The sequence below is a fragment of the Cygnus olor genome, chromosome 6 (assembly GCF_009769625.2).
Source record: "Cygnus olor isolate bCygOlo1 chromosome 6, bCygOlo1.pri.v2, whole genome shotgun sequence".
Lineage (NCBI taxonomy): Eukaryota > Metazoa > Chordata > Aves > Anseriformes > Anatidae > Cygnus > Cygnus olor.
In genome coordinates, this window is record NC_049174.1 from 32,235,757 (window position 1) to 32,262,030 (window position 26,274).

General features: G+C 38.1%; 1 protein-coding gene across 3 annotated transcripts in view; it reads right to left on the bottom strand.

Moving 5' to 3' along the window:
• The window catches only part of DPP10 (dipeptidyl peptidase like 10), a 486,601-nt gene that overhangs the window by 410,764 nt on the left and 49,563 nt on the right, over positions 1-26,274 (bottom strand). The window contains exon 1 of one of the 3 annotated variants that reach the window (XM_040561193.1): positions 23,120-23,207. The exons of the other annotated variants lie outside the window; for them this stretch is intronic. Coding sequence (XP_040417127.1) covers positions 23,120-23,128 — 9 coding nt within the window. The 5' untranslated portion in view covers positions 23,129-23,207. Of the gene's footprint in view, positions 1-23,119; positions 23,208-26,274 lie in introns of those variants that run through there. 3 annotated transcript variants of the gene reach the window in all.

The window sequence follows — 26,274 nt, forward strand, 5'->3', positions numbered from 1 at the left end:
CTGTGATTATAGGATATTGCAAGGCTGAACATTATTTGGACTCTTAGATTTTCCCTACTGAAAAAACAAACCAATAAAAAACTCAGTATGTGAAGCCAGGATAAGTTATTGAAAAGGGAATGTACTCTATTTATGCTATTTCTACCTTCACAGTTTCTAAATACTCCCTGGAGGAGAGCTCCAAGGGCATCTATTTATCACAGCGACCCTGGCAGCATGGCTCTTTCAAAGAATATTTACAGCTGCAGTAATCCATAGACTACATTAAGAAACTCTAATCCAATAATGATTAGCTTCCTTTTTTCTCAGGATCTCCATGGCCAGATGCCACTTCAGCACCTATTTTAATCATTGTTTGCCTGCAACAGGCCCTGTATTGCTTGTGTTTCACTAGACCATTCTACTTGGCATTAGGTTAAGGCCACTACTAATTCAACCACTAATTTTGATTTTTTTTCATAATGATTTTCCTACTGCCAGTCAAGACCTAGCTCTTGAATTCAGGATTCTGCATGACAACCTGCTTTACATTCAGAATAATTCATTTGGCACTGTAGCACTTCAAAATCTGCTTTAAAAAAAAAAAAATCTGCCTTCACTCAGGTTTTGTTTTAGGTCCTTTTCTTTAGGTTTCTTTAAATTACTTACAAGATGAGTAGCTAACAAACTCACTGTAAAAGCAAAAATAATCCCCACTTCACACCATTCATCTCAATTTATTCTGGGAAACAGCAAGCAGCATATCTAAAAAAATCAGTATGTTTCTTTTTACTGGTAATCATGATTATAAAAATTATTCTTAATGATACAACTGTCTTCCTCAGAAATGCACACCATTTGTTTGCACATTTACTTTCTTGGGTCTTACCACCTCAGCTACAACACTTACTTACCACCCATTCAGGCATATTTAGAGAATAATAGTACACAAACTAGTATTTACCAAACATGAATATTCGATAAGGTGCTTAGAGATTCTCTAGTTTATTGACTTCAGTCATCAGAAGCAACATTTCTTCATTTATTTTTTATACACATATACCCAGGTCTTCCTTTTTGTCAGCAACCTATACTACCACATTTTGTAGCATGCATTACTTTGTGGCAATAAATTATTGCTACAAAGAGAAGGAAAAACTGAAGGAAATATTTCCTACAAGAGCACGGTAGCATCCCATATTGAAACATCACCTTAAAAGTGTCAATATATAGAAGAGAAACTCTGCACCTAGGCCAGTGCCAAGGACTTTTTTATTCCAAGCAAAGAACCTGTGGTGTTACCAACAGGAATTCTGATGAGCCACAGAATCACAATAGGGTCAGAATTGCATGAGATGTATGGGAAGGATTCCGGAGTGATTTCTTCAAATAAAAGCTTAGAAGTTTCTGCGGGCTTCTAAGTTTGGAGAGGGCTGGCATTGCAGTGATTCAGAGCTTTGTTTAAGGTTTACCTGGCGGTAAGCTTACCAGATCTGCCTGGTCTTGCAGGAATCATCAGTTAAATGATTCTCCAGGGGGCCCCAAACCCCCAAAAGCAGCTGCAATTAGGGGACATGGCGGGAGAAGAATCGGGACAACAGGCTCTTCTTGCAGCCCACCTGGACATAGATTACTGAATTTTATTACTGAACAGGAGGATCTGAACAGGACTGAACATGAAGAATGAGCAAAATTCAGCCTGAAAGATTAACTATAATTATTTCCCCTAGATTTAATCCACTTCTGATCCCTTTAAAGATACTTAAAGGAATTTCTCAGAAAGAGGAATATTAGCACTAAACAAGAAAAAAGCTTATGTGAAAAATATGACCCATCAAGAAGCATTGCATACCTAAAATCAGAATTTAAAATTGAAGGCAAAGAAATGAGAGCTCTGATACTGTAAACACTCTGACCTCTAATGTTGTTCAGTGCTAGTATGGGTATTCACTGCACATTATAGCATATCAAAACAGTACATGAGGTACACCCTCTAAGTGTAATTTCTGGCTCATTATCAGCTACCTGTGCTCTGAAGATACTGGTGTGTTTTGAGCCTAATGATAATTGCTTCTGACTTGAATAGGCAGCATCACTTCTGATCAATTCTAATTCTGACATGTACTGATTTGGAAAAAGAAATTTGAAAAAACCTTCCCAACAAAACAGAAATAGTGCACAGTCAGCTTTAGGTTGAGAAGAAATTACTTAAATAGAGGATTATATGTTGTAAAATTGCTCTGTTATAGCATAAGAATTAATATAATAAGATACACAGGAAGGAAGGCTTTAAGACATTAAAAGACAGCACAAATATACTTGAATTTCAAAGAACTTGAAAGCATACTTGTATGGTAGAAAATAAATCTGATTCCTTTCTATGTAAAAACACACTGCTGTAGTTCTGTTGGTCTTTACCCACTTAGAGGGATTTGCATAAAAATGTCATGTATGCAAAATATGAGCACTGTTACTGATGGTCAACAATATTAGTTCTAGTCACAAATCAAATCATGAAATTGATTTGAGACAGTGCAGCCAATTTAATTAGGGTTTGATACTGTTAAAATCAATGAGATCCCAAAGCACTCCTGTCGTAACTGATGTCAAAAGTTGCACATAGGAAGAAATAAATAAGGATAATTATATCAACTTCAGTGACATCAAAATAGGATTTTACTAGATTAGGTGGGACTTGAACTCAACACCGAATGAGCACCCAAGAACTCAGACAAACGTTATACCGCCCTTACTATAAACTGTAACACTATGGTTTTGATTTTGAAATTTGTACTTGCAAGATTCACTCTAATTTTGGTATGTCATACATACCGCATTAACACCTCTGACTGAAACAAAAAGTACCCTTAAAATGGGGAAAAAAATAGAATACTAAATGCATTGCACGTGAAATGCTTTGTAGTTTGGTTTATCACCCACAAGTAGGGGGAATAAGACAGATCTTTTAGAAACAGTCACAGCAATAAGGAAATCCCTCCATTTCAGGTACTGACTCCAGTAACTTAAACTGACAAAAATGGAAGAAAGGAAGAGAAGTGGAAGAGCATTATTTATAACACATCTTTATATCTATATCACTGAAAAGTGCAGCAAACAAGGACCTTAATTTACTTTTACTGAAACAGAGAAGCTTTGCCACTTATTTTAATAAGAGCTTGACCAGCATCAAGTCTTGTTTTTCTGAATTATTAAACTGTTGACATATATTTCATTTGTTTTCTAACAGCCAGATGTCTACTGTATTGCTGCCCAGCAAGTTCTTGTCTTCTATTTGTGCATTTAACTTCACAGTAAAACACAATTGTGTTTACTTTCTCATCTTCCCAATTTTGTTATTTTATACACTGTAGTTTCCCAAGAGCTTCTTCCAACGTAAGTGAATTTAGTTCAAATACTACTTACGAATTTAATAAGTGTATTCTCTATCCCACCATATAACATGCTATGACAATACTGAATAAGTCTGAATCCAAAAATTCCCAGGGGGATGAAAACTGTCAATTGACAACAAACACTGCTAGAATGCTCTTCATCCTCTTGTGAGATCGCCTTACAGTGATTTCTATCTGGACTGTATCTGCCTTATAACTAATAGCATTGTCATATGGGAAAGTATCAAAGTCCACGTATCACATCACTACTTTTAACTGAACTACAAGTCACAAAGGCAGTTACGTGGGCCTTGTGCCACCTTCTTGAGCCAACACTGTTGACTTTCCTTTTTTTTTTTTTGTTACCATCTTATTCCCCAGATTGTGAGTTTTAAAAATGCTACAAAGTCTATCTAGACTCTGAATTTAGGACTAACTTGGATGCAATTTCCTGAGATTTTTATTCTCCATTTCAGATGGATATTGTTTGCCCTTATCTTCCATGTCACCCAATATAATCTGTAGATAATAAAATAACTGATTCTAAAATTCTTTTTTCCTTTCTTTTTTCTGTGGAACCCATGATAACTGCCAATTTAAACTAATTTCTTTTACAGAAACACTGTGGTTTCTTTTCCTGTCCCTTCCTATTTCCTTCCCCTTTTTGGAATTAAATTATACAAGCATCTGGTGGTCATAATATTTTTCTACGTAAAGATATCCACTTCAGTCTTGCTCACCCATTTCTTCATTACCTGTTATTGCAGCTCTTCCACTTCTTGTTACAGACCCATAACACAGGATTAAAATTTGTAAGTCAGATGTCTACCTGAGCGTATAGGTATTTTTTCTATAGAATCTGAATGATTAAAAATATTACAGACCAAGCTGATAGGACTGCCTGCTGACACTTCCTCTTATAAAGCCCTGCTTTTGGTTGCTTATTACTTCAAAGGGACTGCCTACACTAAATGTATGCATTGTGTATTCTTCAGGGTATTTACAGCCTAATTAAAAATTCATATTTCCCAGAAGATGAAGAAAAATTGTTTTGTTCATTACTTTTATATGAAAACTTAATATCCCTATTCTTAGAGTGTGATCTTGACACTTGGCAGAAAACAGTGGTCTAGCATGTACCTATTGCTAGAGCCAGGAAACACCATTTTTTTTGAGCATGGTGGGAGGGGTGGGTTGGAGGCAGTCACCTCATGCTGAAAGAGCCACCCGATCTTAGCACAATAGAGTACATGGGGCAGCTCACAGTGAGATATGTGGCAGATTGTGGCTGCTTCAGCCTCTGCTGGTGCCCACATCTGCAGCCCTAACTGCTGCAGCAATTTTACATGTTACCACCACTGGGGCAGGGAAGCTGAATCGCACAGACTCTCTACCTTAATTTCCTCCAGTTAACAGGTTCATGAACTGGCCCAAATTAAAAACCATTGACAAAAATTCACATTGAAGAATTTCAGTTCTCTTATCATCTGGGTCTCCAAATACTTCTCCAAGGGCAAGCACGATGAGCACAAAGGCAAGCCCAAACACCCTGTATCAGCAGGTCTGCTGATGTTGGTTCTACATTGCCTAGGCAGAAAGGGGAGCAAACCGATGCTGAGCTCTCTGCACCCCAGACAACTTCCCTTAACCACAGGTCTGGAGTGTGAAAGCTGGAAACACCACATCATTTATGACCCTGAACAGTAACAAATAAACCAGGTCTCCAATAAATTTAGTTCAGACTTTGCATTTTTCAGCAAATAGCTTCTCTCTAAGAAGACAAACAGGTTTATCAGACTCAAAAGTAAGCATATTTTCTAGCTATATCGTCACTTTCTATTAATACCCATTCCTTTTCGACAATGCAGTAACGGAAATACAGCAGCAGATCTGCAGACTCTTCCTCACAGCACAGACAAGAGAGCTCCTGTTCCCTCACTGTGGATCCCCGAGAGGGTGCAGATCACCAGCAGCAAGCTCCCTGCCAGGAGGCACACAAAGACCCACAACAGGCTGTATGAACGTAGGTTTACCTGGGATGCTTTGCTACTTTGCATCCTCCCAACAGGGCTGTTGGGCTACGTGATTTTATGCATTCTTAAACTAATCCAGAGACCAAACACAAAATGCTGCACTAGGGAACATTACATGTACTCTAACACTCCCAGGAGGTACTCAGACTGGGAGAAAGACATTTCTTTTTAAGACTAAAACTTTCCTGAAAATTGTCTTATTGTGAATTTTCATTGCAATTCCTTTTCTATAACAGAGCAGTTATAAGGTAATATACAACTATTGTGGTCTAACAAAGTTCACACCAAAAGAAAAGAAATAGAAAATGATCCTGCAGGCTGACTTTTGTAACTCACCTGTGGGGATAGGCTAGGGTCCTTTGATTTAATTTCTTCAACTTTGTTGCCTGATTCAGACTGTTAGCTATATGCTGCTGGCTACCAAAACTTAACAAGCTTCTCTGCATCAACAAAATTATGTCTCGTTCTCTGTAGAATCAGATAATGAAGTTGCTCATTAAAAATAATGAGCTGGTTTAGTAATGAGCCTTGATCTACAGCTTCAGTCTGCAGAATATCTTCTTTTCAATTGTAATATAATTAGATTCAATTGAGGTACCCAAGCTGGGATATTAAAGGTAACTGCAAAAATCAGACTTAATTATGAAAACGGGATACACTGAGGCTTTCAAAGACTCCCATCTAATACCAATAGTGTTGAAATATTGATAAATATTAGTTAAATTAATAATGCCAAAACTATTAATAGTCCTTAATTGGTCACAGAATTTGCATTATAGAACTCAAACCATTATGTTTGCACCCAATTGCTCAAGGACACTTGTTTACACACATAAAGTGAACGGCTTGAAAGTCAGCAGTGTTAAATGATTTCCACTGACACCAGTAGGTACTGAGGAAGCCTGACACTGAAAATCCAGGCTATTAATTTATGTACAGAGCTAAAATAAATGACTTTTGTTGCCAAATACAGATTTCACAATACTCCAGACATAGCATGAAAGCAAAGACCCAAATACAGGTATAGATGCAACGAGGCAATATCCTATGATGCTGTAAACCAAGTCCATAGCAGTGTCTTTGTAAGAGGTCATCCATGTAGTGCAGCCAACAAGTGACACTAAATGCACATGAGAGGCTCTAAACTGCTGCTCATCACACTCGGCATTATAAAAATCAAAAGGTATTTTGAGTGGCACTGAATATTTAAGAGCAGTCAGCTCTTAAAATAAATAGCTCAGCCTGTCAAGTTACAGCTCCTGCTGACTGCCGAGCACGCCTCCACTGACATCCCTTCTGGCAGGGTCCCTAGCCCTGCATCTCTCCTTCCTATTTAGTGGCTGCTCTGCTCACACAAGCACACCCACCTTTGTTTGGCTTCCAAACAGTACTGCAAACAGTTTGGAGGTTGACTGTTTTCCTTCCTCCCATTGCTTCTTCAGATATACCATCTCTGTACAAAATACCAGGGCTCAGGGCAGCTTTAACGATGTGTTAAAAAGGCCTGTGAACCTTACTGTCAATGTTTCTTTAACACACAGGGTGATGAATCAGTGCTCCCAGAGATAAAAAGCCTATTGCTAAATAATTGATCACAATAGATTACCAACTAAAGTCTCAGCTTTTCTGTTGGGACAGCCAAAACTAAAAATTAGTACCAGGTGTATTGGTAGATTTGCTATGAAGACATCCACTGACTTTGGAAGAAGCAGGCTGAGACTATTTTCACATTCAAAGTTCAAGAGGACTGGGAATAGATGCAGCTGTGATAAGGCCAGGAAAAGGCAACGTAACTGGTGTTAAACCACAGTACACTCCACATCAGAAGGCACTAACCAAGACACTCAAAGGGACCCCTTACTATGTTCAGGAAAACCCAGATTAAAGACATAGAGTACATTTCAGTAACAGTGTCCCCCAGTGGGCCCTTCAAGTCCCAAGGGCAGGTACATGCCCTGACCACACCCCAGCTCCCAGGATGGGAAATAGGCCACAAGGTACCCACGATGTGCTCCTGAAATGACCCTGACAGATACAGAAATGAGAAATAGCCTCACTCTACACTGCAAGTCTCCTGATTTTAAGACCAACCTGTCCCACTGCACAAAACCACTACGTAGTTGTGCAATGGATCATTCCTCAGTGCAGAACAAGAAGAGATCCAGGAGCGTGGGGCAATAAAATAACTTTTCTACATGTTTATTACAAGCTGAAAAAAAAGTGTTCTGTCCTGAAGTGTATTGGTCACTCTTATACCCCACGATGCCTGTATAATCCAGATAGGGATATTTAGGGGGGGGGGGGGGTGGGGGGGGGGAAGTAAAAAAAGAAAAACTAGAACAGCCACCCAAGACCATTTCAGTAATTTATTCACCTTTCCCCTGGTTTCCAGATTCTCTTGCAAACTTTCTAAACCTCGTAATCCTCTTTGCATATAAGGATGTGAAATAAGCAGGTGTTCTAGCTAACCCTTCCAGTTTTGACAATTTGTATACTTAGAAGTGCTTATCGGGAATATAAGATATTAAGGTCACCAATGAACCCAGGCAATCATCTATGTTGTAGCAATGGAAGCAGAGGTAAATGTAGGATTGTTGCTTCCTGGTACAAATGCTGCATTAAGTCAGCAACGCTACACAGATTGATACCATGGGCAAAAATGCAAGCACCCCTACACACTTTTTTTGCATTTTAAAATGGTGTTTTTCTTTTTTGTGCAGTGGGCTTTAATTATGACCTACAAAACTCACAGTAATAACAAATACAATTTTATCCCTTCTAATCTTCATTTTTCAGTCCTCTTTTTAATCATTTGCTTCATTGACCACTTACTTGGTTAATTTCACTGAATTATTACGTTGAGCCACAGAATACTATACTTTTATCGGTGAGCTTGGAAAGGTAGCTCATTATAGAACTTTAATAACTTTAAAATAGACTTTTGCTTTAGCCAGGAAACCATATAAAAATGTTCTACAACATTTTCCACGGATTGGGTGGCAGACCTTGCTTTTTCGTAGTAATTGAAATATTAAATTTTTTTGAAACAAAAACCAGTGTATTGTTACCATATACATATTCATTACAACGTTGAACAAAAAATGCCTCAGATTGTGACACTTGTGTATCCAAAATGTAAATGTGCTGCAGGATTGTCATGTTTTCATGTTTCTCTACTTTTATGTCAGGCTATACCTAGCTTAGCTACAGCCCTGAGCATGTTACATGATAGATATGGATTCTACTTCCAGGAGAAGCAGTTGCAATGTTTCCACGATGCCCACTGGCACTGCAGGAAGGGGCTGCCAGGGGAAGGCTCGGGTCTGCGGAGAGGACACGGTGCAAAGCAGGGAAGCAACGGGAAGCAGAGACAGGTTCTCGGAGGTTTCAGGGCAGAAAGAAGAGCAGAGATTAAAGGGGCCTGCAAATATTGCAACAAAAAGGAATTTTGAGCATCTGAAAGAAAAGCAATATCCATGGGGAAAAAAAAAAAAAGGATCTAGTGAAAGAACTTGGAAGAAAAGATTGACAGTGTGTTAAGAAAGACAATTCTGTCTTCCCTTGCAAGGAAATAAACAGCTTCAGGGTACAAAAGCAGCTAACTGTTTATGCTACAAGCAGAAGGGAAAGATGAGGCTATGAAGGGAAAAGGAAGAAAACAAGGGGTGAAAGTGTCTTAAAGAACCTTTTCTCAGCAATAATGGAGCAGCCACCATGGGATTGCCAACTGTAGAGGAACAGAGGAGTGACACTGTGAAGGGAAAAGCACATGGAAGAAAAAAATCCAGCAACACTGAAGATGTAGAACACACAAGCTTGTTTCCTTCATCCCCTCCCACTTTCCCCAGAAAACCAGGTATTTGGCAAAGGAACAAAAGTTCAGAAGGATTTGCATGACTTTGGGTGGACAGTTGTGAAGTGGCACGCCTTGAGGATACAGGATCTCAAACTAGGGAGTTATGTTCGCAATCAAGTGAAAACAAACTTGCACACACCCCTCTTCACTGCTCTCACAAACCAACTCCAAGGCTTCCATTCCCATTTCTTTACCTACTGCAGCAATGCTAGCCTATTGGAAAACTAGGGAAATAGCCTGCCAAGAAGCAGATTTACTAAGACAATCAAAGCCGTTTAATTCCCCCCCCCTTTCAAGAAATTGTTCATCCCCTCTCCATTGTTCAATTCTCACTGGGGGTAAATACCTCTAAGGGACCTGGAGCAACTTGCATGTTTCTAAATTTACCACAGTTGAGTTTTATTAGTCATCCTCAATTCTTAAACTGCAATTCACGTGTTATCCATTGAAGAGGTCGGAGTTTTAGAATGTTCAGAAGTGTTTTATATAGCCATAAACTTTGGGTCTTACAAGCATGTGAAACTAATGATAACCATATAAACAGGCTCCAGCGAAACTGCAACTTGAAATGCCCGTGTGTATATTTTATTTTAAAACTTATGTCATATACATCACACGCATTAGGTGGCTGTAATGAATAGCTGTTAACAAAATTCTACCAGACAAATGGGATTAACTAATCACTGTTACAGTTCATACTAACATTACATATTCCAAATATTGTTAAATACTATGTAGTATATTTCTCAAACTATATATATTAATGGTAGAGAGGACTTGTTGGTTTTGAGTTCTGCATTTAGGATGTCCTAGTCCAGAAAGAAGTGAGGGAGCCATATATATTTTTAATGCTTTTTTTTCCCATTACAAACTCCCCACGTACTGGAAAATAAAAAGTACTAAAACATCAGGTCATCTTCGAGGAATAAAGGGGGAATTTACAAGATGTAACAGGGCAGGTGCAAAGGTCCCAACAGTAGTTCAAGTTTATTACAGTAAAACCATGCAGCTTAATGCAGTGCTGCGATGGTGGTGGTTCAGGACCTGAAGGCAATATAACTATTTTCACACTATTACACTTAAGGTAATTAACCTACCTCCCAGCAAGATTTATCAGCTTAGTCACAGCTTCACTTGGACTGATTTCAGCTCCAAAGGTGGGTTAGTAACCAGCTCAGAAATCTATGTATTGCACTTCAAAGCACAGCATGGACAACCCCAAGTCTGGCAGATTTTGAGAAGCAGCAGCTCAGGGCTCTTTCTGCTTCCACTGACTCAAGGGAAAGCAGATTCAAGCCAAGGCAGAACAGTACCAGGCTGCTGACCCCAAAACCTCAGGCCAGAAAAACAAGTTTCAGTTAAGAATCACGCAACCCAAGCACCTCATGGGAACCAGTACTTGTTTCTAGCCAAAACAAATATTCTGCTTTCATCAATAATGTATCACAGCTGCAGTTTATTATTTAAATCCAGTCTTTCTATAAAATTTTTTAAAATCCCTAAACAGTCTTTGCAGAACTCATTTATAGAAATATGCAAACCTTATCACAGGCTTGCCAAAAGCAGTGCTAAGCCACCAGCTTTCTGGTAACCAGTTAACTTGACACCAATGCAATCCCCTGAACAGAAGCATTCAGGCAGGTTTGGGATGGGATCCTGAGGACAGGAAGTATCTCCTTTTCTCTGAGAACACAGCAAGTCCCCACATTAGTGCTAATTTAACACACAGCTGTCTGAGCAAGCTGTCAAATATCACTGGAGCAAATTCAGATTTGTCTGTGCCTGTTCTATTCAGATTCTTTTATTGAGCAGGAGTATCTTTATTTAAAGCGCTAACAGTGGAAACCTCTTAGGCATCCAGATTTAGAGCTACTAGAGACAAAGTACATTCCTAAATGTGCCACAAGAGCACGGGAGATGAGAGCATTCAAAAACCTGAAGGTTCAAATGCTGTCAGGAACCCTGACATCAGCCACAGCCATCCTCCAAAACAGCAGCATCAATGCAATTGTGAGAAATGAACCCAGAGAAAAAAAACATTTGGATCTTTTGAACGGATTGTCTCTTCACTCATTTAAGAGTCCATGGTCATTTATTTGCAAGTTTTGTTTCATTTTTGTTTGTTTTGGGGTGGGGTTTTTTTTGGTTGATTGGGGTTTTTTTTTTTTTGTTTTGTTGTTTTTTTGTTTGTTTTGCTAAAGAGATCTCTGCAACTCATTATATAAATTTATGCTGTTGATCAATTGCTTGGCAAATATGAATGCATTTTCAGTGAGATCACATCCTGACAGCAATATTCTCCAGTTTTCCCAACATTTTCTCACTAAATACAGCCAAGACAGCTTTGCATTCAACAGCAAAGACAGAATTGAAAACCCAGAAGATGCATATGAACCAAGGAGTAGCAAAATTCAGAATCCTAACTCTGTGGTTTATGCTGGGATTGTATCCTAACCCCAAAGCATTCGCATATACAATCAATACAGCAATGCTCACTGTATATATCAATCAATACAACAATGCTCAGCATCTACAAATAGAGACCACTTATCCATCTTTTGTCACACCTGTGTGATTTCCAAGTCCTTATGACAGACTTCACAGCCTGCCCTTTTTAATCTACTCATGCTTCACTGTCCTCACTGTTAATGAGAAGTTTTTCCAAGTATCAAATCTAAGCCTCCCATATTTAATCTTAATCTCATTACCATCTGTCCCATCCACAGTGTGTGTAGTTTTTCTTTTCACAACTTCTTCAGTCTTAGGACTGTAAATATCTCTGCTTTTTTCACATAAACTACAATTCTTCCATGGTTTCAAGACTACTCTTGTTGACCTCATCTGGATTCTCTGTTTCCCTGCAACTTCCAGGAAATGCAATGCTCAGAACTGGATGTAGCCTCTTACCACTGCTGAATCTAGCGAGCGCCCTTTGTACACCTTACCCAACTTACATATTACAGTACACAGCTTCCATGGGAAAGTGAGCATGGAAGGATGTAAACATCTGTCCTCAAAAGACAGAGGCTTAAATCTATTCTCAACCAATAACAAAACGTTATCAGCTGCAGGTATTATGGTTTGTTCCAAAAGTTCACAAAGGTTCATATTACAAAGACTTACCCCATACTGCTACTAATTTGCACTTTGTTATTTTGAAGGAACTAATAATTCTCAATCCACGTAAAGAAAATCAGCATTTGAAAACATGCCATGGAAACACATTAATTGGGTAAAACATCAGAAAATCTCCAGTGGAAGATCTCATATGCCTAAAGTTAGGCATGTGTACAAGGGCTGTTGAGATGAAAGTGCACCAAGGGGTAGAGTTCATTTTTACATCTGTTAAAGCCATTCTGTGCCTCAGTCACAAGTCTCAATCCTGAGAAATCTCCACAATTTTAAGACAGTCATTTTAAGAATTACCTCTGTTAGGTTATGAAATGGCTAACAATGCCAACTAAAACCACAGCACTACCAGAGGTACACCAAGAGACATGGTGAGCCAGTTACAAACACTGATAATTACGCAGTACTGTTTGTCAGGTTACTAGAACTACTGCAAGCAAGTCATTTATTACCTGCATGGAAAAAACTGCACGCCCATTTTTACCTAGAGAACGCAACTCTTCACACTTGTATTCAATTAAATGATCAATATATTAACATAACATTCGCATACAAGTAGTATGTCTGTCCAAGCATCAAAGTCAATAATTCCATTATTAAAATTGTACATAATTTTCATTCATGTAATATTATTAGCATGACATCTATTTAGGTCATCTATTTTACATTGACAAAAAAATCCAGAAGTGCTCTATTGGATTTTTCTTCCAATTAAATTAGCCTTACAGGAATGCAGTGAACAAACAAGTAAAAAATATTCCTTGCTTGACCTGTTGGCAATGAAGATGAAGCAATGTAGCTTTTTCCACTGCTGATAGGATAGAAGTAATAAAGTGATCTTCTCTTGATACTGCCCCTGGGGCTTCCAACTGCACATCTCAAAAGCAAAACAGAAAAATAATATATTTCTGGAGACATATAATGAATTTGATATTTCCAAAGGATAAATTTTACTAGTCTGACACAACCAGATACATCTTCTCAATAATCATTTATTACATTAACTACTACTTATTTATCACCTGTTTGTACATGGACACACACCTCTCCTTCTGAGATTTCTCATAACACTTTCCCCTCATCACTAATTTTTTTCCCTTCAGTCTGACACCCTATAAAAATTTGTCCAAAGCCAATAACACTACTGACAGATCCTGGCCTTAGTAAGCAGAGCAAACCCCTGCAACTACGGCCTCCTGACAGCAGACAGGAAGCAGAGACGTGTCTCCGGGGACACCAGGACCTTATTGTAGGCTCTCAACTTTTCTCATGTTCCAATAAAAATACAGGTTCAGGTATTGGTGTTACCTGAAAAGAACTAATTAATTTAAGTTTTTAATAAGTTGCAAATTTTAGAAACAATGCCATTATTCTCTAGATATTAATAAATTTCAAAGTATTTTAATTATGTTAATGAATCACGGCAGTGTAAAATGAATTCTAAAGAAATTAAACCAAAAATGTTTACAGGACCTATTCAGCGACCTTAGAATAAGCATGCCTACTGTGTAATTAAAGAAAAACAATTAGGAAACCACACCTGAGAAGCACAATCACAAAACTCTATCTTGAGGGCAATTAAAGGAAAACACTAGGAAGCTACATCCAGAAAGCAATATCAGGAAACTATCTTAATTAAGAAAATACAGGAGTTTCTTAATGGGACACTAAGCAGCAATTGGAAATAGGTCAAACAACCTCTGTACGGAGTGGCACAAGCCCTTTGAAGCTGTCCAAAACAGCTTAGCCAGACAGGTCTTCATGCTGTGAGCGAAAAAACCCTACTGGCTGGGTGGTGACCAGCACCTGAGAATCAGAAGTGGAGAACTGACCCCTGGCACCCTGTAATGCCACGAAGTGTAGATGCCTCGTCGTCATCCGTGAAGGGAAACACTACCAAAGCCTGCTTTGTGGGCTGCTATCTCACCCTCGTGGTGAGGCGGGAATTCAGATGTAAGAGTACTCATGTAGGGACAAGAGGGCAAAAGGGAAAATGACAGCTCATTCCACCGATGGATAAGATTCCTGATGAAGAACAAGTGTGTTTAAACTGGGGTTTCCAGCATCACTGTCACCTCTATTTACCATTCTTCACAGTTCTTTTGTTTTGCTCTTAAACAGCAATTATTTCTGACTTACAGTTTAGGCACATGCTAGTCTACAACAATCAACACTTACAGCACTCACTGAAGAACCAAGTCCGCTAACCTTTGTTTGCTTTTTAGAGAGATGACAGTTTTCTCAAGACTGTACTTCTATTAGATAACTAGTTATCTATTCTGATTTTGTCTTTTTCTTCCCCTAACAGTAACCATTATACTAAAACCATCATTTCTGATGTCTGAAAGACTTTTGCCCTTTGGGAAACGGTAATTTCTATTTTCTTTTTTCTTTTTATTTTTTCTTTACAGAAAGATTCAAAAATGAAAGGATCTTTCAAGACAGCACATTAAGTACAAATCTTTAGGACATCTACTTCATGCTTTTCACTTCACTACTCACACATTAGTCACATATAGGGCTTTCTAAAGCAGAAACAGACCAGACACAGAAATTGACTGAGTGTCACTCAGGGTTGAGGACTGAATCCAGACCACCAGATAGCATTCATTTCAACCTTTAGACCACACTTCACTTTCTCTCTACCATAGTAAGTAACTGATGAGAAAGGAAAATCCTTCCTCTCTGCTGACTAAATTCAAAGCGTGCAGCATCCTTGTTGAGCTCATGGTTATAAAATCCTGTGTCCTGTGATGCATACTTTCTGATCTCAAATACGAAGATTTCTTTGTTAAACCCACCCTATCACTTCAAAGATGCTTCTCATGATCCACCCACCTGGATGGCCTGCAATATGGCTGGTGTGAATTCTTAAAATTCTCTCGTATTTCATTTCCAGCTCACATGCTGAGTAAGTCGCAGTTAGCATTTGAAACAGAGCGCATACATTTAGCTAGGACGTTCCCGTAAACATCAACAAGAATCGGAGATAAAATTCCTCTACAAGCACCTAAAAATACTTCCCTGGAAGTATGAAACTAAACTTAATATTGGCTATTTGCCACGGTAGCCATGGCTAAAGGAGCTCAGGTTCAGCCAGCACATCTGATGTTAGCTGTGCTTTCTCCAAGTCCCACAGTCAGCCGCTTGCAGTGCTGCAACCCGGGACTTACCTCCAAACGCTACGGCTCAGTTTCTTCCACATGACTAATGTACAGCTCCACACAGCCAGCTGAACCATGGCATGCAAACAAGGACAGCAAGAAAAAGAATAGTTATCCATTATTTACCCGGAGACCCTGTCGTGTTAAGTGCTTTCCAAATACAGGGGAAGCAGATGGCCTTTTCCCCATGAGTTATAGGCTCTCTATGAAGCAAAGCATGACTGGACAAGATGTAGTGGTGCAGAACAAATGCAGGAGGAAGAACAGTACCTGCAATCAGTCAGAAATGTTCCTCTCTGGTTTTCCCTTCCTTTTATTTCAATTGTTAGCGCAGAGCCCTCTCAACACCAAGCTGTTAACAACACAAAGCTATAACACTATGTAAAGGAAGACAACAGCTTCCACCACGCTGTTTTCTAGCCTTAAAAATTACTTGATATACAGGAGATGTACATCAGGGAAAAAAATGATTTTGATTAAAAAAGGTATAATTTGGATCATTTTCCCCATTTAGTTGGGCAATGGATTCATGTTAATGGGCTTAAGAGCTAAGTGCAACCTATATATGTCTGCAAGTTTATAGTCCAAGTTATAAAAGGTAAAATTATTCGTATAACAGCTATGAAGTTATTACTTACCAACATAATAATTTCAGGAAAAAGCATATGCTATGTGTTTTAACAGTGGCAACTTCAAAAACAATCTTTATGCTCTAAGAGATTAATAAACCTATAATGCAATGTATTCATGCACTTCTAGAAGGACTATTCTAACTTTTTTTTTTTTTTACAAACATTTGTTTTACACTTACTACATGCTTAATTGGGTCTTCGCGTATTTTTAAATACTTTCCTTGTCTGTTGTGTTAAAATATATTGCAGTCTACGAGCCACAATTTAAGCAAGTAGTTTAGGTTACAAGAGCATTACAAAAGGATTAGTTTGGCTTCCAGTTACACCACTACAGCTGTATCCTGGAACTACATCAGCGATGCAAATGGAAACTGAGGCCTACCCTTCCAATGATTTTAATTTGAATTTAAGAAATACCTACAATATATTCATCCAAATTGTCCCTATTTAACCATCACTGATAGCATTCTCTATTCCTGCTTTTGTAATGTCTTTCACAGAAATAGTGCAAGACACTTTATGAGAAGAAATTGATGGCTTAAACAGTTTTTTGTTCTCTGCTAAGATCAAGTAGGTAACTTAAATTCTCCAAGTACTATCTTTCAACCGCTAAGAAGGCGGAGTTGTTTGAGTAAGAGTACTCATATAATCCTACATGGGAATATTTCATGTTATTTACAATCATTTCTATTTTACTGTTTAAAAACAAAAGTGCAGCAAATCACTGAGCCAGCCTTAGCCTTTAAGGCAGACTACTTAGAAGAACTGGAATTTCTTCCACTCCACCACGATGCTGCTATATGGTGCTGGCAGCAGGGATTACAATAAAGTGTCTTGGGGAAGGAACAGAAGGAAAAAAATTGCCAAGAGGCTGGAGGGAACCAGACCACAACAGAAATAAGAAATTCTGCTTATTACTAAGGAATATTAGAAAATAATAATCAAAAGTCACCCCCTCACCATCCAAATGTACCTGCCTTATCAGTCATACTGATATTAATCAATTATTGATATTAATCAACACTTCCAAGGAGATAATTTCTTACCAATGCCAGCAGTGCTGAAGTCAGACTGAGAGCCTTGATCAAAGTACATTACTCTGACACATTAAAGATGCCACACAGGCATGTTTCAAATATGAAAATGTGGCAAAAGTACTAGGTTCTTCTTGAAACCCATATCCTACATGCACTCATGCACTCACAGGTAGAGAGCACTACAGACCTCTGCCTTAACCTCCAGCTGTAATTTAATAATAAACTGTATTTGTTACCAGCATTTGGAAACTACCTTGAGAAAAACGATCAGTAGATTTCATATCAATATTTTACCATCTCTTTTGTATATTTGCATTGAAGGAAAGTTTCAGTCCACTTTTTTTTTTTTTTACCTAAATTAGATTTTAGAAAAGAAAGTATTACGAGGCTTTGATCTTACCTCAAATTTAGCCAAGACTGTCTTTCACGTTTCATTTCTCATAACACTGCAAAAGCACAGAACCACCTAAACTCATAAAGGTGGATTACAAAGGGGTGAGAAAACCATCTTGGTATTACAGGTCTTACTTGCCATTACTGTTGCTAACAGGGACACGCACACAAGTAAATTACTTGTTTCTCCAAAACTCCTTCATGTCTTCTATATAGCTGTGCAAAACTTAATTTGCAGTGACACTGGAAATCAGAGCGTTCTGCTATATATTTTAGTATAAAATATTCAAGATTTTTTTGATGTTCTCTACTTTTATGATATTGTATTTGAGCTTTTAGATGAAAAGTTAAAATACTAATACTCATCAGAACATCTATAATTAAATTAACAGCTAATTACATCTCTTCTTTTTCCTTAGTAAAGAGGTACTGCTCAAATTGGCTCAACAGACCTGTGCTGTGCATCTCTCCTCTTAGGAGTCTTATTTCCTTATTTCACCAATGCTTCAGCTGAGGAAAAACAGTTGTTATGCTGAAGTTGAGAAAACTAATAATAATATAAATTACAGTAGATCTGTTTCAATAATACATAAAATCCCACACCACGTCAACTGTTCAGCCAGAGGCTAGTGTGGAGCCCAATAGTCCACCTTCACCCACAGTCCTTCCATTTCAAGTTAGTAGCCAAATGGTCAGCCCAGCCTACTGCTGTGCAAGTTTTGTAATAGTCCCAGCTGTATGTGTAAAGAAGGAACATCTGCTGCATCTAGATTCAAATAAACACTACATCTTTTGCTATCTGCTAGTAGCTTCCCAAAATGTCTCCCAAGATGATAAAAACTTGCAAGTTTGAGAACTCAGCTATGTCATTTCTCTCCCAACTTCTCCATCACTGCTCAAGTTGTATACAACACTGCTCCAGGTAAGAACAAGCTGTTTCTTTCCGTTGGCAAACAAAACAGTGCAAACTGGCATTTCTCAGAGTTGTGTGTGTACCTTTTGTATCCCCTTGACTTCATTTTTCAGCTGAAGCATCAGTTATCAGCTTAAAATAATGAGCTGATAATGAATTGCATGAAATGTGCAACCAGCACCGTTACTCTGCACTTTGAGCCCCCATTCTTCCCCAAACCCTTAAGACTGGCCTTATTCTTCAAGTGTCTCCATGTGATTAATTAAATTACCAATTTTCTGACAGAAAAGCAGATGTATTGTTTTGGTATTCTCGCTTCTAAATAGCTTTCAAGCATTTGGGCTGCACACTGGTGTGGAATTTGAATGTGCTAAATTAGATCATGCAACTAGAAAGATAGATATCCTTAAGTCATTAACATTCTCAGTCTAGATGCATTAAGCACTACATCAGGAGAGAAAAGCCTAGCAGGCCTGGTCACAGGGCACATAAAATGCAGCTCTTTTGCACCAACATATTCTCAACTCCAGCAGACAAGTGGCCTGAAGAGGCTGAACTTAACTACACTAAGTTGCACTTGCATTCACTCTCCTGCTGCTGCCGCCCCAGCACACCACTTCCCTAATGGATCAGGCCCCACACTTCTCCCCTTTCTCTTGAGTATCTCCTGGCACACACATCTCCATCCCCGACCTTGTTTCTGACCCAGCAAGTACCAGTCTGGTCACTAAACAAGAGCAGTAATTCAGTGTTTCCAGCAGCAGCAGACTGTCTGCAAGCTCCCCAGTAAAGCTACCTGGTACAAGCATAGGGGAAAGATGACTAACAAGCACAGGCTCCCTTAATGAACAAATGAGGAACACAGCATACTAAGAGTTAATATTTCACTACCATATCCTAAAGCAGCTAGCAGTTCAAGTCAACCTATACAACAAGAATCCTCTGGAAAAACAAGTTTTTAAAGGTAACTTAAGCTGGGTAAATAAAAATTCAGGTCATCAACTCCATAGTCACTTGTGAGAACTTTGCCTTTTCTTCTTTAAAAATACATTCAAGCTATGATTCTTATCCTAATCATCATTAAAATAGTCTAGTTAACTCCAGTACAGGAATAAAGATCAGCACTCTTATCTGTATGTGTAGATACCCCCTTTTAAGTATCCTACCCAACTAGTTTGAGGGTTCCACTCAAAACAGATATGAGATTTACTCCAACAATGCTCTCAGTCCTTTAATCTTACCATAATAGATGGTAGCTTTCAAGAGATTTGAAATGCATGGTAACATTCTCAGTATGTCAAGTTTCGAGGGGCTGCAGAGACTGAAATATATGCTTTAATTTACTCCGAAATGCCATGTTTTCTATATTTTGTTCAAAAAATTCCTGCTACAGACATCAACATCTTTCCATCTGCTTGCTTGTTTTATACAATAATGATTAATTTGGGCTGGCTTGTTACTATTGAAGTTTATGCAGAATTAAGATCATGTTTATCCCGCCGCCAGGAGTTGTACAGGCTGTTTGTACACCCTAGTGGAGAAAGCTGGCCAGTGCACTCTTCCAAAGAAATCCCACAGAATAAGCAACTGTTTTACTAATAAACAGAATATTACAAGTACAATACAATTCATAGAAGGAAGCAAAATAACCTTTTCTACAAAGAAAATAAGAGTATCAATGTTGTTTTTTTATTAAAATGTGAAAATTATATGAAAAACTAAGTGCAAACTTTTCTTGTCCTTATTTAAACCTTATGGTAGTATAGAACACAAAATATGCCTGTTTACTCAAACTGAAGTTCAATCAAATTCTTATATTAATGGAGAATTGTTTCATCATAGTCGTAATTATTAATTTTATTTTTATATAATTTCATGTTGGTTTTACATGCTTAAACTTTATCTGTAGTATTGTGTCACTAGTACATATGCTGTAATTACTTGTTCTTATTTTTCCTCCTTCACAGATCAAGTGTTAAATTTAATTTTACTGGAACACAGCAGTATAAGGTAATAATTCTATTTCAATATTCCAGCGTAGAATTTCCCATTCCATCATTTCTTAACATACAGGAGTAGCTTGAAAATCAGGGTTAGTGGACATCATCCCTGTGGTGTCTATTGGTCATTGTGCCCTTACTGCCCCAATGTGATTTGGACCTACGTGAGTCTCAATCAAACCTGCAAAAAATTCTCCATCTTCTGTTGGTAGGAGCAGAGAAGTGCTCCCGCTGACAAGCTGCCGTGTAGGTTCACTCCTTACTACAGATGAGGAAATCTGCATGCAAACTCATCCTCAGCCTGTAAAATCCCAGGCAAACAGTCCCCTGTGGTGTCACTGCTAATGGAAATATTTGCTTAGTGATCTCTACAGCCTAGACTGCCAGATAAACACCATTAGTTATTCTGATTATGTTGTTTGTTTTTGTTTTTTATTGACCATCTAATGCTGATAAACTGCAAGCTTTACCATGGTACAAATCACTCCCGTTCTGTTAGTTAAGTATTTTAAAACCACTAAATTTCACCTACACACCCTGAATGAAGGCTTGCTACATGGCAGCACAAGCATTAATCCAAGCAGTCCCGTTCTACCTAACCACCGAAGCAACTCCACCAGGGCAGCATTGTGTTTCACTCAGCAACCACGTGTTAAATCTTTCTTCCTTCACGTGCAAAAAACTTCCATGTAAATCAATAGAATTTATAAGTATATACATTTCTAAATATTAGTTACTGAGGAAAATATTTTTTAAATAACTTACACATACAAAGTAATGCTTTCACTGCTCAACTCCTTCTCTGCTTACATATATATATGCTCCACAGAGTGGGTGCTTCTTTAAGTAGAATATTGTCAAGGATAGAGGGCCTGCTAAGTTTTTCTATATCCAATCATTAAAAGAACAAAAAGACAAATTGAAAAGTATTTTTCCCCCATGCGGTTGGTCTTACAACAAGGCTCAGAAGAAAAATTGAAAAGAAAAAAAAGTGATTTTTATTCTGCTGGATTTTACCATATATGCGCTTTAAAAGAACAAGGAGACAAATTGATAGGACAAAAATGATTATTTTTTAAGATGAAATAAAATCTAGAAGCAGTTTAAAATGAAGATCTATGGGGAAATTACTAGATAATAGAGAAGTCACTGACAGCCCATCCCTGTTCACTATAGCTCAACTGGTGGAGTTCAACACAGAACTTATCTCAGTGCTCACAAATTGATAGATGGATACATTTTCCCAAAATGATTTTTACAGTACAAAATGTTGCTGCATCTTAAGTCATACAAGATAGCATTTGAAAAGAAGCTTTTTCATTTCTTAGAAATTGAATATTTTTATCTGTCATTTGTAATAGTTCTTAACATAGGAAAGGTGAACATCTCTCAGCAAGTCTTGGCACAATTCTGCACGAGAAAATACCCTTTCCCTAAAACTTTACATAAGATAAAATTCTTATAATTCTAACTATATATATAACAAGAGGCAAAGTAAACATCAGCAAAACTTACCCAGTCTGCTGTTTCTCTGGTTTTTGATGAAATATTATCAACACTACAACACAAGTATTTTTTAGAAAGGAACTGAAAAATTAGAAACAGAACCATAAAATCATTTAGGTTGGAAAAGACCCATAAGATCATCAAGTCCAACCATCACATAACACTATCAAGTCCACCACTAAACCAGGTCCCTAAGTGCCACATCCACACATCTCTAATACTTCCAGGGAAGGCATCCTCACCACTTCTCTAAGGGGCCTGGCCGAGCGCCTAACAACTTTCTGTGAAGAAATCCTTCCTGACATCCAATCTAAACCCCACCACCCAACACGTGACGCCATTTCCTCACATCCTATCACTTGCCACCTGAGAAAAGAGACCAACACACACCTCGCTGCAACCTCCACTCAAGTAGCTGTAGAGAGCGATGAGGTCTTCCCTCAGCCTCCTCTTCTCCAGACTGAACAGCCCCAGGTCCCTCTGCTGCTCCTTACACATCATTTTCGAGTCCCTTCACCAGCTTCCTTGCTCTTCTCTGAAGAGCTTCATCTTCCTTTCATGAAGCTAAAATACTAAAAGCATTAATCATTTTCCTGTTTTGAAAACAATCTTTGACAAAATATGAACTTTCTTCTTCCTGAATTTATCCTCATGAACACTTCCTGATGAATTTAACATGCAGGAATTTTTCTTGCAGATGACAAATTCTGCATTTTGATAACAGAAGAAATTCTTGAGACTCGAAGTCACTAGAAGCAAACATTATCTCAGATTTCACCAGAATAGTTTCAACTCCTATCCTACTTCCATTCACAGTAAACTCAGTTCATGTGCTATTATTCTATCTGTTAATTGCATGCAACCAATGACAATAATAAGACTATAACATCTCCCAAGCACAGTCTCATTCCCAAAAACGCTTTCATTGCTATCTAAATATTTGCAAAACACAAACAAATCTAGTGGCCATTTACAGACAGCAGATTGAATCCTGGTATTTCTATTTGCTCCATTTACACCAAGCTTCCCCACAACCGTCTCTCAAAATTTGGAAAAACAATATGCATGCACTCTTCCAAACATACCATCTGCATATTCTGGATGAAACCACCCTAAAAGTAGCATCAGAGAGCTTCAGTGAGCACACAGATCACACAGGTGATGCCTTTACAGCAGAACCACCAGCTGTAAGGAAAGAGCTCCATTGAAAAATGTGCAAAGTCCCTTCTGCATCCCTCTAAGCCCATCTACTTATTAATGGATGAGATACCTTTATCTATATGATTAAAAAAATAATGGCTACCACTACATTTGGGTGCCTTTTATAAATGGATAATCCTTTCTCTGCCAGATACAAAATAAAACCATCTTTCTTAAACAATCAGATTTCTCAACATTTCATGTACTATTTTATTTCTTGTCAACAATTTCTTGCGCAAATTCATTTAGACAGGCACTTCTTCAAATCAAATCTATCCTTCACAACTCACAAACAGTTGCCCTACCTGTTGGCCTTGATCCACAGTAATATGTTGAAAATAGAGCTCCATTTTTCTTGCCAGACAGGGTGGATGGTTATCTGAAGTGAAAAGTTTCATTTCCCAGCATCTTTCATTGAAACTATCGCCTGATAATTATACTGAATGGAAAGTAACCATTCATCAAATCCATCATACATCAATTTATCATGGTGATTCTCTCCTTCACATGAAATAGGAGAACCAAAATGAATCAGTCAAACCAAACTATCACATCATAAAGTTTAAAAAAAAATTAAATGGATAAAATGCATTTTCCTTATAAGGCAGAATGATTGAGGCCCTATAAATGTTAAACTACTTTCTGTCATTACAGGAGATTAAAATAATCTCTCATCCTGACAATTCAAGCCAGTATAAATTTACCAGCAATTTAAAATTATTAAATGTTATTTAACTCTTAAGTATGGGTCGAAAATAGATTTTTCATTCCTATGCTACCAAAAGCAATTTTGTTAAAGTAATATTTAAAAGGAAAAAGCTTGCATTCTCCAAACAAATCCATTTAAATGGACCCTATTAGCTGAAAATACACATGCATATATTTCCTTTAGCAATCTCGAACCCACAGCAATATAAAATCTTATATAAGTTAGTGGATTTGTCACTTCTGGCTGGCCTAACATTACTTGATTCATACAACTATATCTCAGACCAGCTAAAAAAATTTAAACATTTCTGACTGTCCTAATTCTCTATTTTTACCTATTGGAATTATGTCCACAGGGCATTTATCAGGTGCTGCAGGTGCCAAAGTCAAAACGAAGTCATTTCTGAAGAGGACACATTTTTCTGACCAGTCAAGTTGTTTATAAGTAAAAAGACGCAAATTATTTGGATAAATAAGTACAAGATTGGGTTATCAGGCAGTATTTGAGATAAAGGTCTATGGGAGAATTTGGTCTTACCAGGACTGGATTTCTACTCACACAACTGCAGGAGGAGCAGTCAGGAGATACATGTCATGCCTGCTCTGACCCCACATGCTAGCTACCAGGAAGAGTTCATACTGCTAAATTTATTCCTGTTCTTCTGACTACTCCCTTCTGAGTACCATCTCCGTCCTGTCCTTTTCCATGACTGCAAAGAGACTGGGAACACAGCAGAAGGGATGCATTGATGCATGCCTCCTGTCCTACATGACTTGTTTTTTTGTCACAGGACTACGCAAAAACTACCAAAGCTCAGTCTTCTCTGGTATAAAGGAGGTTCAAGACAGATCTTAGAACTGTTTGGAATAGAGAGATCCATTACCCCAAAGCCCACCCACATTTACAGTAAGCTAAGGAAACAGCAGCCAGGCTTGCATACAGTGGAACTGTGTTTAATTCACATGCACAAGTTTAGTCCAGTGAATTTAAAATACTTTTACTTGTCAGATTGTGATTTCACGTTATTTTTTAGATAACCCTTTCCTTCTGAGGACACAGTAAACCTTTAGCAGGGAGCCAAGCAGAGAGGTAGGCAGATTCTCAATGTAAAACTAAAGATATTTTACATCTTTGAGAAAGCTTTGTTTTTTCTTGCTAGTCAATTCTTTTCTATGATCTTCCAGAGTTTTCCGTCATTGTTCTATCCTCACACAAAGACAATCACCAAACCTGACAACAACCTAGCAAATTTTGGTTTATCTATTTCTACTATACACTTCTATGAGGAAAGGCTGAGGAAGACCAGGTGAGCATGAGGAACAGAGGGATGCGGCCAAGCCACACAACAAGCCACACTGGAGGGTTGCCACTACTCCTAAACTTCAGGGCCAAATCTCCTTGCCCTCCTCTTGCTGTGGAGGTAGGGAATCCATATTTTGGTCTTTCAGATATCTTACTGAACTTTATCCCGTCTTAGATTCAGGCATAATTCATTTGTACTCCTATTTCCCTATGGGTATGCTTTAACTGTTAATGACTGTCCTTCATCTAACATTTGTGTTGGCTTAATAAGGGAGCTACTATGCAATTTAAAGAAGCATGAGAGCAAGCTGCCTTCCCCAGGTACCCCATTAGCGGCAAAAAGTAGTTTTCCTGCAGGGAGAATGATAGCATCTGAACCTACCTGAAAGACGCTGGGATAGCGACTCCTGATTGACATTAATTCTTTCAATTAAAACACACACCTTCCTATGGCTTCCCCCCAGCCCCTCCTTTCCTCAGAGGGGGAAAATAGTTTGTACATAACACATACAGTATGCAACCTACTGTAAAATTTCTTCCCAAACTGTTGTTACTGAAGTATAGGAAAGTAATTGATCATAGAAAATGCATTAGCAGTGTAGCTCCTCCAAAACTGACAAATTCCTTCACTTCCAGTGCTTTGTTGTGCAGTTCTAGTCCTTCAGCGTAGTAAGGTGAATACTCAGATACTGATTTTTTGTAGAGCTAAAAACTATCAAGAATTCACGATCTTTACTTTTGCCCAAGGCCTTTTTAGTTAATTTATATGCTAAGTATTCAATAAATTATTACAATATATATTTTATGGTGCTGCATCTTGTAAAAGCAATGATTACATGAATAAATAATATTGTTCATTATATTAATACTTCTTAATAAGGGACTATTGTGGTACAGTAAATATTTGCTGCAATGAATTCTTAATTTTCCCCATATACCTATAGAGATACCCACATGAGCATCTGTACAAATAGTAGTATGCATATATCAGCAAGCAATTATTCAACGGAGTGGATCCACTGATTGAGT